Source organism: Sturnus vulgaris, unplaced genomic scaffold (assembly GCF_052056855.1).
Source record: "Sturnus vulgaris isolate bStuVul1 unplaced genomic scaffold, bStuVul1.hap1 Scaffold_153, whole genome shotgun sequence".
Lineage (NCBI taxonomy): Eukaryota > Metazoa > Chordata > Aves > Passeriformes > Sturnidae > Sturnus > Sturnus vulgaris.
In genome coordinates, this window is record NW_028276071.1 from 950,904 (window position 1) to 966,725 (window position 15,822).

A 15,822-nucleotide genomic window follows, 5' to 3' on the forward strand; every position below is an offset into this window, starting at 1 on the left:
CAAACAGGGGCTCCTGAGCCAGTGCTGCCGTGTGTGTGCCTGCAAGGATGCGGCTCCTGTGTGAGCTGGGGGAGAGGCCAGGGCTGCAGAGGGGGGATGTTGTTGGCAGGTGCATGAGGACGCTCTGGGACGCTGCCCTGGGGTGTCCAGTGCAGTGGGGATGGATCAGCCCCTGCTCTGCTGCTCCTTGCCAGGGTGTCCCCCTTGCAGGGAGCTTGCAGGGCACCAGCCATGCTGTTTGCCCCCAGTCTGCCCATGGCCAGCCTGGGGCTGCTCCCGGGGCTTTTCTGTGCTCAGCATTGGGCTGGCCAAGTGTTGTGGAGAGAGCCTGGCCAAGGAGCCTGGAGCCCCCAGGCCCTGGCCTGAGGCCTCAGCGCTGCCCCAGCAGTGCCCATGGCCTGTCCCTGCTGCAGCCCTGGCACTGCCACCCCCAGGGCTATGCCCGGCCCCGAGAGCACTCAGGCCCTGCAGCAACACGAGGGCCAGGAGGGCAGCGGGGCAGTGATACGGGAGCAGCATTGGCAACACCAAGTGCTTCTGCTGCTGCTGCTGGGCACAGCTGCTGTGCCAGCACTGATCTGCCCCAGCTCTGCACACAGACATTGCTGCTGCAGCTCCAGAGATGGGAACAAAAGGGGCATCTCTGCAGAAAACTTTGCTGGGAGAGAAATCCTTTAGTTCATTTAAAGCTAGCAGGAGCACAGGTCATCATTGACACAGTGTGTGCCCACAGAAATGTGGAGAAAAACAAAATAAGAAATGGCACAAACAGTGACATTTCTTTGAAGACAATATTAAAAAACCCAAAACCAAGCAGAAACTCCAAAAGTAAACAGCTAGGTGTATCCAAGATGTCTTCTATTACAAATAATTTTCAGAAACTGGACAGCAGTTTAATGTTTCCAAAACCCTCCAGTCATCAGTCTGCAGGCTTCAGCCTTCAGCTCCTGGTTTCTCAGGCTGTAGATGAGGGGGTTCAGGGCTGGAGGCACCACTGAGTAGAGAACTGACACTGCCCGATCCAAAGAAGGGGAGGAGACAGAGAGAGGCTTTAGGTTGGCAAAAAAGCCAGTGCTGATAAACAGGGAGACCACAGCCAGGTGAGGAAGGCAGGTGGAAAAGGCTTTGTGCCGTCCCTGCTCTAAGGGGATTCTCAGCACTGTCCTGAAAATCTGCACATAGGAGAAAAAAATGAACACAAAACAACCAAATAACAGGAAAGCACTAATCACAATGAGCCCAATTTCCCTGAGGTAGGATTTGGAGCAGGAGAGTTTGAGGATGTGTGGCACTTCACAGAAGAACTGGCCCAGGGCATTGCCCTTGCACAGGGGCAGGGAAAATGTATTGGCTGTGTGCAGCAGAGCATTGAGAAAGCCACTGGCCCAGGCAGCTGCTGCCATGTGGGCACAAGCTCTGCTGCCCAGGAGGGTCCCGTAGTGCAGGGGTTTGCAGATGGACACGTAGCGGTCGTAGCACATGATGGTCAGGAGAGAAAACTCTGATCCTAGGAAGAAGATAAACAGAAACACCTGAGCAGCACATCCAGCATAGGAGATGTGTCTGGTGTCCCAGAGGGAATTGTGCATGGCTTTGGGGACAGTGGTGCAGATGGAGCCCAGGTCGCTGAGGGCCAGGTTGAGCAGGAAGAAGAACATGGGGGTGTGCAGGTGGTGGCCGCAGGCTACGGCGCTGATGATGAGGCCGTTGGCCAGGAGGGCAGCCAGGGAGATGGCCAGGAAGAGGCAGAAGTGCAGGAGCTGCAGCTGCCGCGTGTCTGCCAATGGCAGCAGGAGGAAGTGGCTGATGGAGCTGCTGTTGGACATTTGCTGTCTCTGGCAATGGGGATCTGTTCATGGATAAAGGACAGTGACAAGTCAGCAGAGGCTGCTTTGAGCCAAACCTGGGCCATTCCCTGTAGATTGTCCCACTGTGACTCACCCACCCTTGTTCCTGCTCTGGGAAAACCTTCACCCTGGTCCCTGACTGAGCTCCAGTTGTGCTGTCTGAGTGTGTCACCAGCAGCCAGGCCTGTGCATGGGGGCTCTCAAGGAGCCATCTTTGCCCTGCTGTCCTGGGTTTGTGGCTGTGTGGCAGAGGGACAAGGCTGGATATTCAGGATTTGTCCGTGGAATCACTCCTTATGGAGAAAGACTTGGTAGCTTCTGCACTCCAAATCTAAAGGATGGCAAGTGTTGGTTTTAGGAATTGTTTTCCGACCCATACATCATTCCTGCTTCTCTGAGATCAGAAATCCCAGCATTTCTGCTGCACTCACAGTTTGCCACTAAGGGATGAGAGAGGTAAAGGATTCCCTGAGCAAGGGAATCCTGGTCAGGGCAAGGTGGGGGACTGGATGGGTTGTTCCCAACCGCCCTGGCTTTGCACCTTTGGCTGCAATCAGAGCACAATCACACTCCCGTGTCACTCTGGGATAAACCAGACCCTGCCCAGAGCAGAGGGATCCCTGAATGTCTCACCCTCTCTAAAGGTCTCTGAGCAAGGTCTCAGCACCCCCTTCTGCCAAGGACACTCATGGCTCCCTTGGCAAACCCAACAGCATTTCCTCAGCTGTGGTATCTCTGCCTTTCCCCGAGGGACATTCAGGGAACTCTGAGAGGCTCTGGCACAGATTTGCACCCAGGAGGGCAGCTCAGAGTTTGGAAGGACACAGCAAGGAGAGCCCCAGGTGTGTCCATGATGGATCTCAGGGAGGGGGGCTCAGCTCATTCCCCTTTGCCAGGGATTGCTTTGCCCACAGCCCCACAGGACACAGGGAAACTTGGACACCCCATTCCCATGGACACCCCATTCCCATGGACACCCCAGCCTGGCAGGATTCCCAAGGGCAGTGCCTGACTCAGCTGCTGCAAACCCCAGAGGCTCCCTGAGAGCAGCAGATAACAATGACAATATCAGAGGAGTGCAGAAACAAGAGAAGATGTTGTGGTGCTGTGCCTGGGAGGGCAGGGCAGAGACAGCCGGGCACTCAGGACAGTGTTCCTGTGCCCAGCTGTGCACGGCACCTCCCACACACCAACAGTGCCCTCCTGCCCCCAGCATCGCTCTGTTCAGCCCCCTCTCCTTCCCTGAGCATTCCCCTGGGCCTGGACATTTCCCTCCTGAGAGCTGCCTTGTCCCTGCCAGGCTCACAGAGCCCATCCCACCCTCTGTGCACTCACCTGGCCCTACAGAAACCTGCCTGTCTGCAGGGCCCTGCCTGGGCAGGCTCTGTCTGCAGCTGGGCAAGAGCAACTCAGGAGAGCCCTGCTGGGCCCTGCAAAGGTGATGCTGGTGCTGCCCAGGGCTGAGGAGTGGCTGAAGGCCCTTTGGGAGGCTCCCAGCAGAGACATTGACCCCCCAAAGTTACAGATCTGGAGTCTCTGTAAATGTTCAAATATAACTTTGATTATCCAGATGTGTCCCTTTCAACTCAGAATATTCTGTGGTTCTGTGATTACAGTTCCTGTTCTGCTTCTCTCATCCCCTTGTTGTCTATAATCAAAAGAGAAAAAAACCCTAGAAACTGTGTTAGAAGAGTAAATTAAAAAACAGACCTTTATTGGAAGATTCCAGGTGTCCCAGTGGTGATGGGGCACACTCGGCCCCCCGAATCCAACAATGTGTAAAGGTTGATTAATTAGGATATTAAACAGGAACATCCAATAGGAGATTCAGTTTCCCATGTTACACACCCTTGGGTGAACACATTGGACTAGATCCAAGGGCCTCTTTGCCCCACTTTTGTTATGACTGCTCACATTCTGGTTAAAACCAAAAATGTTCTTCTTGGAGATCCTCTTCCTGAAAAATAAGACTATACAATATTTCAGGAATGGATTTAGAAGGTCAGCTTATTGTACTAAAATCTAAGAGAAAGGTTAGGAAATGTACTTGAATTAATTAAGGATTATAGTACATAAGTATATAATAGTAGTTTAATAGAATTAAGAGTTTAATAGAGTTCATTAAGGATTATAGTTTTATAACTATATAACAGTAGTTTTCAGAGCTATGAATATACGAAAAATGTACAAAAAGCAAAAATATTTTTGTCATCACCCCAACTTTTTCATCCTTCTCCAAGGAAGAAATTGAAAATACTCTCAGGAAAACCCCTGATCTGTGCAGAAATCCCAGGCTTACCCTCTTTTGGGAAGTGTCCTCCGGAGCTGTGCCCAGGCTGGTCTGCATTGTCCTGCAGCCAGAGGCTTCCTGTGTCAAGGGCTGGGAGTGATTCTGCCCCAGTCACTTGTGAGCATCTTCCCAGCCCTGACTGATTGAAGCTCTCTGTGCCTCTGTGCTGTGCCCGGGGTGGCTGCAGGCAGTGCCCGAGCCCTGCTGGGCTGCTCACAGGAACTGCTCCTCAAGAGAAATGTGTTTTTGAAGCTCTTCTTGGTTGCCAGGATCTCCCTCTGTGCCAGGAGCCCGGCCCAGCTCAGCAGCACAGACACAGCACAAGGACTTTAATGACCATCCTGGGGTTTGTGCTGAGGCCCTGAACATCAATCCCTGAGAGGGAGCTGAAGAAACCTCTCAAGAACTCAAAGTCATAATCCAACTCCAAAGTTTCTTGAAGTTTTAATGGGTCCCACTGAGGGAAACAACTGAGAAAGTGTCCCCAGGTTCCAATTAGAGAAGGAAATTTGAGGCAGTGATGGCAAGTGGGGACAGCAGGGTGTGTGCCACCAAGGGCTGGGAGGAGACACCTTGTCCTGAGCCACTGAGGCCTCCTGGCACAGCCCCAGCAAGGCTGGGCACTGTCACCCCTTGTCCTGCCCTCAGCATCCCCCCACATCCCAGTGGCCTCAGGGATCTGCTGGGACGAGTCCCTGGGGAGCCTTGGTCAGGAATGGCCCTGGGGGCTCCTTCATGCTCCCAGGGACTGCAGGTTTTTCACAGGACTTTGGGTTTTGCTTTTGCCTTGGAATCTCTGAAAGCTTTTTGCAATCATGGCCTTCAATTATCTTCTTTAATTAGTCCCTTGAGAGCCTTTGTCAGAAAGAACACTCAGTGGGGCTCATTAATGCTTCAAGGCACTCAGGATTAATTTAAGTTGTACTTTTTAACACTAAGCCTCTGAGAGGTTTGTGCAGTGACAGCTTCCAATTATCTGCTTTAATTAGTCCCTTGAGAGGCTTTGTCACTAATGATACTCAGTGGGGTTCATTAATGTTTCAAGGTACTCTGGTTTTTTAAGGTACTTGGAGGTTCCCTTTTGACACCAACTCTTTTAGTAGTTTATGCAATGATGCCCCCAATTATCTACTTTAATTAGTCCCTTGAGAGCTTTGTATTGACACTCAGTGGGGCTCATTAATACTTTGAGATACTCAAGGTTTTAAAGGGAATTTGGATTTTCCTTTGGATTTCCCTTTCTCTCTGAGTTTCTGATAGGTTTTTGGTCAATCCTGACGTCCAGGTCTCTCCTCCAAGGAGTCCATGAGGAGCCTGTGTTGGGGATGGGCCTCAGTGGGACCCATTAATGCTTTGAGACACTTTGGGTTTTTTCTTCTGACTTGGACTCCTGGAAGGCTTTGTGTAATCTCCTCTCAGGCCCTGAGTTTCAAGAGCTCAGCACCAAATGCACCCCGGGGCTGATTGGGATCAAGCAAGTCCTGACAAACCATGGCTCTGCCTTGATTTCCATCTGGTCTGGTGCCATTCATTAGGAAGAGTTTCAAATCCAGTTATGGAGAAATATTTCCAAGAGATTCTAAGAAATACACATTCCTGTTTTGAAGGGTGTATTTTATTGCAGTTCTCTTTAGAGCAGGAAGTGATTACAGCATTCTGTGATTCATACTGATGCACTGTCTCTCCTCAGGAGGTCTGGCCTGCTCACAGATGCTGTGCCTTGAGGTCTGAGCCAGTGTGGACAACCTTGCTCCACATTGCCCAACCCGATCCTGTCTGTCCTCACTCACCTGGGACCTGCTTTCCTTGCAGAATTGGCTGCACTCAGAGTAAGAGTGGTTTTCTTCCTTTTCTTTTTCTGAAGCAATCTAAAACTCCTGAGTTTCCCCATTACAAAGAGACACTCTCCTTAATTGTGTGCTAAGCCCAAGCTGCCACCATGGAGGTTTCTCTTCCCATGGCAGAGCCAAGCATGAACTTCTTTAGACATTTGGACTCCCTTAGTTCCCTGAGACCTTGATTTGTCGCCATGGACTCTTGGTTCTGTGAGGTTCTGTAGTGTCACAATGGATGTTTGGTTCCATGTGCCCCACAGTGTCACAGGGGTTTCCTTTTCCCTGTGGCACCCAGCAGCAAAACCCAATGACAGGGCCAAATGCCTGGGAAGAAGGAGAAGGGGACATTTGGAGTGATGGTTTTTGTCTTCCCAGGGCACAGTGACGTGGGCTGGGGCCCTGCTGTCCTGGAGATGGCTGAACACCGGCCTGCCCATGGAAGGGCTGAGAGACAACAACCTCTGTGCATGGAACTGCAACAGCAGAGAGCTCAGGCTGAAGGCTGGGTTTAAAAGACTGTCACCAGCACAGGAACCATCAATGTGAGAGGAAAGATGTGTGCTCATGTCTTTACAAATCACTTGGTGGGTGAAGGGATGGGTGTTAAGGTCTTTGAAATGGGTTGTAATGTTTCTACTGACTTTGGGCAGCAGGTTTGTTACCGGGCCCAGCCAGTTTGGCTCCTCAAACAGACAAGGGTCTGCACAAGGCTGAACTCCTGAACTTCGGGGGGGAATGCCAGGTTCAAGGGGGGATATGGAGCAGGATGTTCAGGAAGGCTTTACCTTCCTAGTGCCTCGGTCAGTGAGGAAAGGAAGAGGGCAACGTGCAGCTGAGATTTCAGGATAAAAGGAGGCTGTGCCCTCTGAAACCTCGAGAGAGAAAACCCCGTGGGCGTGTGCCCTGGTGAACTCTCTCCCTTTATTCAAATAAAGTTGAAGGACTCCTCTGTCTCTTTTTTGGACATAAACTTCTGACAGTGACAACATGGAATCTCATGGAACCAAGTGTCCACAGTTTCACGGCACAGTCTTATAGCATCAATTGTCACAATGGACATTTGCTTGCATGAGCCTTGGAAATGTCCCACTGGCACCTGGGTTCCATCAGACCCTGCTCTCTTGAAAATTTACCTGTTGTTCCAGGACATTCCATTGCCTCACAATGGTCTCCTTGGTCCCATGAGGCCCCTCTGTCTCACAATGCAGCCTTGATTCCTTGAGACTCCTTTGTGTCACAATGGTCTCCTGTGTCCCATTATGCCCAGTTGTGTCACAATGGACACTTGGTTCCATGAGCAGTGGCAATGTCCCAGTGGCACCTGTGTTCCATGACACCCTGCTGTGTTACACTTGACAGTTTGTTCCATGAGATTCCACGGAGTCACAATGGTCACTTGGGTTCCATGAGGTCTCTCTGTTCTGACAATTGACACTTGGCTCCATCAGATTCCATTGCCCCACAATGTTCTCCTGGGTTCCAAGAGGCCCTGCTGTGTCTCATGGCCCCTTGTTTCCATGAGCCATGGCACGGTCCCACTTGCCCTGGGTTCCATGAGGACATGCCATGTTCACAACTGATATTTGCTTCCATGAGATTCCATTGTGTCACCATGGTCCCCATGTTTCCACGAGGCTCTGCTGTGTCACAATGGACACTGGATTCCACAAGAGCTGGCAATGTCCAAGTGGCACCTGGCTTCTGTGAGGCCCCACTGTGTTTGCAGCTGACACTTGTGTTCCCCAGACTGCCTTGTGTCCCAGTGCTCTCCTGGGTGCCCTGAGCCCCTGCTGTGTCACAATGGACACTTGCTTCCATGACATCCCATTCTTAATTACAATGCTTTATGATAGTTTTTTAGCCAATCAAATACTTCTACAAAGTTTGCTAGCATCCTTTTTCACCAATCATTAATTGCTTTGCTTCCCATGGCTTTGCTGCAATGCATAATTTATCAACCAATCCTATAACACTTCACAAACCTACATTGATATATCTTATACTTCCAATTAACTTTATAAAAGGTTCTATTGCTAAGCTTTACAATCGTTTACTATCTTACTTAACATACTGCTTTGCTTACGTAAGGCATATTTCTGTTTGCTTAAAACGTATTTATCTTTAAATTAAAAGCTCATGTTCTTGTTTTCTATCTATTCTACTTTTAATGCTCAGATTGCCCAAGATTTCTCCAAGGTCTTAGGTCAAACCTTCGATCCTCTGTGAGCCTGTATGCACAAGGCCCTGAGAGCTCTCTGTGCCTGCATTTCCCACACCACCTGTCATCTCTGCCTCCAATTTCTTGCTCACACTGGAACCTGGGGACACTTTCTCTGTTGCAGCCCTCAGCAAGACCCATGAATGGTATCAGAAACTATGGAGTTCGATTATGACTGCATTCTTGAGAAGTTTCCTAGAAAGCAACGGTTCTGCCATGATTTCCCTCTGGTCTAGTCCAGATTATTCGGACGTTTTTCAACTCCAGTTATGGAGAAATATGACAAAGATATTCTTAGAAATATCTATTCCTATTTTCAAGACTGTATTTTATTAATGTTCTCTTTAGAGCAGAGATGATTGCAGCATTCTGTGATAGATATTTGTGAGAAATGGATTTGTAAAGGATTCTCAAAGCCTGACTGAAAGCTCACACAGTCTTGTACATCTGTATGCAAACTCTGAGATAAGGTGTGCTGACTCAGAGAGGCCCTGGAATAGAGAAGACATTGCTGAGAGAGAGATTGAACGAGAAACAAGTTTCAAACAATGGACTTGCAAAAAGATCAGATATTTTTGAGAATTAGAACTGTGAAAAATGCATTGTGGCAAGACTACGTAGAGCAAATATTTGGTGGTGTTAGAAGTATTAGCACCATTGTGTGGCAAAAACTAATAGGCTGAAAAACATTTATAAAATATTGTAACCAGGAAACAAGTTGGCTTCTGATAGAATGGCATTGAGATTTATATCTTGTATATTTCACCCTTCAAGGAGTCTGATAATGGAATAAAATCTTTTTAAAACCCCTCTCAGTTGACCCATCTCTGTAGAGCTGGGATTTTCCAACAATGCGGAATCCCTGAACATCAGTCCCTGAGAGGGAACTGAAAGCAAACTTCTCAAGAACTCAAAGTCATATTCAAACTCCAAAGCTTATTGAAGTTTTAATGGATTCTACTGAGGGATATGACTCAGAAAATGTCCCCAGGTTGCTGTTAGAGCAGAACAATGGACGCACTGATGACAGGTGGGGACAAAGAAGGGAAAGGTGTCTCTGAGTCTGAGCACACCTGGATGTGTTTCAGGAATGCAAAGGGCCAAGGGCTGAGCCCCAGCCCCTGGCAAGGCAGATCCTGTCCCTCCCTCATTGCTCAGGGCTCTTCCCGGGCCACTGGGCTCTGGGCATGTGCAATGCCAAGGGCAGCACCATGGGGCGGCCCCTGCCAGGCTGCTGAGCAGGGACAAGGAGGCAATGAGGCCCCAGCACAGCAAGGCTCACTTGTCCCCTGCTGGCCTCAGGCCCAGGGCCAGCCTGCATGGCCCAAGTGCTGCAGGAGTTGGCTGTGTCAGGGCCTTTCAGCTGCTGCCCATCCCTGTGCCCTCTGCAGCCCAGGCTGTCCTACGGTGTCCATGCCCTGCGCCTCTGTCCCTGCAGGCTGTCGTCATCCCCCGGCTGCCCCACCTCGCTGGCCCCTTCCTTTGCTGACAGCTCTGCCTCCTGCCTGCCTCTGCCTGCACACACAAAGCCTTGGCCTTGATGTCAAAAGGTTTCAATCAATTTCTACTGTGTCTTTGAACTTTCAGCAGAGAAACGAGGTATTGAGGGACTGTTTTCCTGGCAGGGATGGTTGCAAAAGAAGAAGACATCTGTCTCAAGGGTGCAGAGACAGAAAAAGCAAGGACTGAACCTGGGAACTTGGGGTGGGTTTTATGGAAATGAGTAAATTGTAATAACATGTAGCAATTGCATATGAGCAACATACTTTTGGCATCACATGTCTATGTAAGGTTTGGTGTTTTCCCCTGCTGGACCTCAGGCCTGAATAAATGATGACCTCTTTAAGACCAGATTAGTGTTAAGGAGTCTTATTGCTATATTTTGGAGATCTGGTGGCTGTGTGGCCTCACAGACCCAAGGAGTCAATTGTGACACCTCATCCCAATCTTAGACATGGACACTCGGAGGAGAAGGACAGTTCTTTTCCATAGGAAGGAAAGCACAGAGCCTGCATGTTTGGAAAGCGGGTGCGAGGCAGCCCCCAAAAGGCCTGGGGCAGCCAGACCTGTCTGTCCTGGCAGCTTTCACTTGGGAGCAATCCTTGGATGTAAAGTGTTTTGGAGATGGAATCCAAATTTTGGCCGTGGGTGCCTGGTCAGATGGATGCTTTTATCCATAGGAAAGAAAAGCTCGAAGCCCAAGTGTTTTGGAAGATGAGAGATGACCTCCCATGGGCCAAGCCAGCCAGACCTGTCTCTCCTGACACCTTTCTTCTGGTGACTATCCTTGGACACAGGGATTATTGGAGGTGAAATCTCAACTTTGGTTGTGGGTGCCTGGAATGGAAGAAGATTTCTTTTCATTAGGAAAGCAAAGAGCCTCAGTGTTTCAAAAGGCAGATGAGTGCTGGCTCTCAGGAAGCCAAGGCCAGCCAGTCATGACAGCTTTTTGTCTGCGAGCTCTCCTTGGGTATAGGGAATTCTGGAAGCAGATTCCCAACTTTGTTCATGTATGCCTGGATGTGAAAGGTGCTTTTTTCCCATAGGAAATGAATCACATGTCCATGTAAGGTTGGGAGTTATCCCATGTTGGACTTCAAGCCTGAATAAATTATGTCCTCTTTAATACCTAATTAGTGTTTAGGAGTCCTATTCTGATATTTTGCAGATTTGGCAACAGCGGGGCCTCAGAACCGAGGAGTCAACTGTGACAGCTTGGAACCTCATGGAACCAAGGGGCCATTGTGATGCAGGAGAATCTCATGGAAGCAGAGACACCTTTGTGAGACTGTGGAACTTCATAGAAACAAAGGAGCCATTCTGATACTGCCACCCCTCATGGAACCAAGAGTCCATTGTGACATCACAAGGCTTCATGAAGCAGAATCACAGAATGAACAAGGTTGGAAAAGATCTTTGAAATCATCAAGTCCAACCTATGACCTAACATCACCTCATCAACTAAACCATGGTTCTGTGTGCCACGTCCAGACTTTTTTTTAATGCCTCCAGGGATGGTGACTCCATCACCTCCCTGGGCAGAAGATTCCAGTGCCCAATCACTCTTGCAGTGAAGAATTTTTTCCTGATGTCAAACCTATACACCCCTGGCTCATCTTCAGACTGTGTCCTCTCATTCTGTCAGGTGTTGCCTGGGAGAGGAAACCGACCCCCACCTGACTGCAGCCTCTGTTCAGGTGGTTGTAGAGAGTCTCCCTGTAGACCATTGTAGCCACTGGGGCCATTGTAGCACGGCAGGGCCTCATGGAATCAAGGGGAGCACAGTGACAGTGTGGGGCTCCATGGGACAAAGGGGCCATTCTGACACTGTGGAACTAAGGAGATCATTGTTACACTACAGGGCGTCATGGAACCAAGGAGGCCATGATGACACTTTGAGGCCACATAGAACCGAAGGACCATTGTGGCACTGCAGGGCCTCATGGAAACAAAGGCACAAGAGTGACACTGTGAGCTCCAAGGGACCAAGGGGCCATTCTGACACTGCAGAAACAAGGAGACCATTGTGATACTATGAGGCATCATAGAGCCAAGAGTCCTTTGTGACAGAGCAGGGCCTCATGAAACAATGGAGGTAATTTTTACAATTTGAGGCTTTGTGAAACAAAAGGGCCATGGTGGCATTTCAGGGCCTTATGAAATCAAGGGGCCATTGTGACACTGCAGGGCCTCATGGAATCATGGAGTCCATTGTGACACTACAAGGCCTCACTGAAGCAAGGAATCGTTGTGACACTATGGAGTCCTGGCAGGCCAAGGGGCAATTGTCACAATGTGTGGCATCATTGAACAAAGGAGTCCATTGTGACATTACAGGGCCCCATGGAACTAAGGATTCTTGGAACAGTGCTGGACCCCATGGAAACAAATGTCCATTGTGACACTGTGGGGCCTCATGGAATCCTGGAGGCCATGATGACACTTTGAGGCCTTGTTGAATCAAGGGGCTCTGCAGGACCTTGTGGAACCAAGGAGACCCTTCTGCCATTGTGAGTCCCCACAGAACCAAGGGTCCATTGGGATACTGTGGTGTGGGAAATGCAGGCACAGAGAGCTCTCAGGGCCTTGGGCATACAGCCACAGAGATAGAGATGGATCCAAGGTTTGAGCTAAGACCTTGGAGAATTAGAGCATTAAAGTGAAACAGACATAAAACAAGAATATAAGTTTGTAGTTTAAGTAAAAATATGTTTCAAGAAAACAGAAATATGGATTATGTAAGCAAAGCAGTATGATAAGTAAGAAACTAAAAGATTTTAAAGTTTGGCAAAAATAACTTGTTATAAAGTTAATTAGATATTAAGATGTATCAATGTAGGTTTGTGCAGTGTTATATGATATACTGAAAAATGATGCATTGCACCAAAGTCATGGGAAGCAAAGCAGTTAATGATTGGTGTAAAAAGACACAAGCAAAGTTCATAGAAATTTTTGATTGGCTAAAAATCTAATATAAGGCATTTGTAACTAAGAATGAGGAAGCTTCTCATATTATGCCACTGGATGTAACAGTTTTAATGCCTCACCCTTCTATAAGACTGATGAAATAAAGCAATAAACCATCTTTGACAATGTCTCTCAGTTGTTCCATCTCTTGTAATATTAATTTCCCAATAGAGATGTTAAGGACATCAGGTCTACCCTTTGAAATCAATGGCAACGTAGGAATAGCAAGTCTACCTATTTTAAAAAAATCAAAGGGGATTTAGGAACATCAGGTCTACCTTTTGAAGTCAATAGGAATTTAGGGAAACCAGGTTTACCAATTAGTCAATGGGGATGTTGCAGAAATTTGGTGCTAAAACGGGGAAATTTGGGGTAAATACTGGGTTGAATTCCAGGAATTTCCATTTCAGGATCATGGTGCTGACACTCTGGAAGTCCTGCCATAATTCCTGGGAGCTAATCACAAATTCTTGATCTCACACCTTCAGCCTCTGCTGGAGCTGTGTCTCCACTTAAGCCCCAAATCTTTGTTTTCAGCCCCAAATCTGGGAATTCCAAGCCCAAAGTTGGGATTTTTGGCAGCAAAAATTTTCAGACATTGGGTGTACCCATTGAGGTCAAAGGGGATTGAGGGATATCAGGTCTACCCATTATTAGGGCTTGATTGGGAAGGGTTAGTGGTTCAACTGGGAGCGCTGGGAAGGGCTAAGGGGGGACACTGGGGTTACTGGGAACACTGAGGCATAAGTGGGACCACTGGGAGGGATTTATAGAGATAAATGGGTATAAACAGGACTCAACATGTACCCTTTAAAGTCAATGGGGATTCAGGGACACCAGGTCCACCCAGTCAAAGCAATGCAGATTTTTGGGCCACCAGTTTTGGAGGCCCTCAGGGGTTTTGGGTGATTTAGGTGTTCAAGGAGTACCCAGGTGTATCCAGGTGATTTTTGGGGTAATCCAGGTGATTTTCAGGGGTACTGAAGTACACTGAGGTGATTTTTGGGGATACCCAGGTGTACTCAGGTGATTTTTGGGGAGATCCAGGTGATTTGGGGGAGTACACAAGTGTACCCAGATAATTTTGGGGATCTCCAGGTTATTTTGGGGCACCCAAGTGTCCCGACTCACCTTGATGGGCCAGGAGAAGATGATGGCCACCATTCTCCCAGTCGACGTGGACACAGATGACCCTTGGCAGCCAAGGGGCTATTGGGGGGCACCCCAACATTCAGGGGGTACCCCAAAACTCCAGGTGAGGGCCTCAAGGCTGGGAGGAAGCCCTGAGTTACCTCAGGAGAGGATGCAGGGCAGGTACACCCAGGTGCTTTGGTCTGTGGGGTTGCTGAAGACAGTGTTCTGCACCAGCTCTAGCTCTGGGGGGGGCAAAGGGGGCATCCCAAAATCTCTAGGGGGCAGTGAGGGACACCCCAATATCTGAATACTCAAGTGTACTGGAGTTCAGGTGTACCCGTTAAAGTCAAAGGGATTTAGAGACACCAGTTCTACTCATTCAACCCAACAGAACACATCACCTCCCACTTTAGGTGAGGGAGGGGCTGGAAAATTTTAGGGATCCTGTGAAATTGTGGGAATTTTACTGGGGAATTGCTCACATTTCTTCAGCCTTTCATGGGGCAGTGCCCCAGCCTTACCCTTTCTGGAGTCCCTGGCAGCTGCAGGCAGTGGTGCCAGGCCGAGAAGTTGGAGAAGTCACGGCTCAGCAGTGCCCCAGCAAAGGATAGCTTGGCCTCAAGGTCCTGCCTGCCTGTCAGCACCCACTGGTGTTCCTAGGCATAGACTGAGAGGGCACCAGTATAAGCCAGTAAGCGCTGGGAGCCACTCCTGAGCCCCTGAGACCTGTGGCAGCAGCACCCAATATAAACCAGTAAGGGTTGATGCACCCAAACCTGCTCCCACTGTGATCTAGTGAGATGGGGAACATATACGGTTTTGAAAATTCAGAACTTTAGAAGTCTATGATTGCTTAAGCAGGTAGAGGGGAAATAGATCACACAGCAGAAATGGTATGTAACAAACCATATAGAAACTTATTTGCCAGGAAAAAGTTTTCAGATAACATATATTGCAAAAACTCAGCAGAGCAAGACCAAGCTATTGTACAAACCCAACAAAACAGAAACCTGTGGCTCCAGAAACCAGCCAGGACCAGCCAGGTGGTTTTGAGTGGGACAAGCTGACCTGAGGGAGAGGCAAACCTCCACTGTGCCCGTCCAAAAGCAGAGCTCAAACAGTGATTACTGAGGAAGACATACAGCCTTCATCCCAAAGACCACCAAACACAACCACCAGGAGGGGTGGCAGCTAATAATAATACAAAGGGAGAGAAGGTGGAGATGGGCGGGCAGGGAGGTGTGGGCTTGTGGGATCAATGTGTATTCATACCTGGAACCTGTCTTGACCAGGTACACGTGGTTTGGAAGAAATAACCCCCCATGTGTCCCCCATGTGCTGGCAATGAAACACTCTCTACAATTGCAGTGTCAAGTGCTGATTCTCGAAATCAGTTGTTGAGCCAGCCAGAAGGTCTTCGTCTGTCTGCTGGAGCACAGGGGACGTCGACATCCCAGTGCACCCTGGAGCTGACCTCTGCTCCCTGGTCACTCTCTGCAGGGATGAGCAACCAACCTCCTATATGGCCTAGAGGAACGTTTGACCAAAATTTTTTGGGGGTGGCACAAGGTAAAGTGTGTAAGACACTAGGGATGCCTGCACATGGCTAACAGTGTGTCAGAGACATCCAACACATAGAGCTGACAGGTTTGGGGAAGGTATTTGGAAGCTGGCAAAGGGGTTTCTGTTGACCACATAGGGTGGCCACTAGCAAGTTTGGGGGTAACTTGAACAGGAACCAAGGTGTTCTCAGTATTATTAACAGCATAACTCAGTGCTATAACCCTAACTGCCATAAATATTCTGTGTAAATTGTGCTTGTTGTTGGGTGGTTGAAGGAAGTATTTTATATGGTGGTTGGTGTTTTGTGTTTGCATCACTCTAATGTTGGTGCTGGAGATTTTGGATTTTGAGTAATGTCTGCTTTGTTTTCTGTAGTGGACCTCTGCAATATCTGATGTAACACTGCCCTGTTGTGTTATTAACTCTAATTGCAACAAATTAAGATTTCTTTTCTGAGGCATGAACTTC

At 48.7% G+C, this 15,822-nt stretch overlaps 1 protein-coding gene across 1 annotated transcript; it reads right to left on the reverse strand.

Moving 5' to 3' along the window:
* Positions 1-893: 893 nt before the first annotated feature.
* Positions 894-1,826, reverse strand: LOC148219360 (olfactory receptor 14A16-like). Its single transcript, XM_088157691.1, has one exon. The coding sequence runs from the start codon at positions 1,824-1,826 to the stop codon at positions 894-896; it is 933 nt and encodes a 310-aa protein (XP_088013817.1).
* Positions 1,827-15,822: the final 13,996 nt, after the last annotated feature.

Coding starts and splice junctions, on each gene's coding strand:
- LOC148219360 (XM_088157691.1), bottom strand. CDS start 1,826: ATGTCCAACAGCAGCTCCATCAGCCACTTCCTCCTGCTGCCATTGGCA.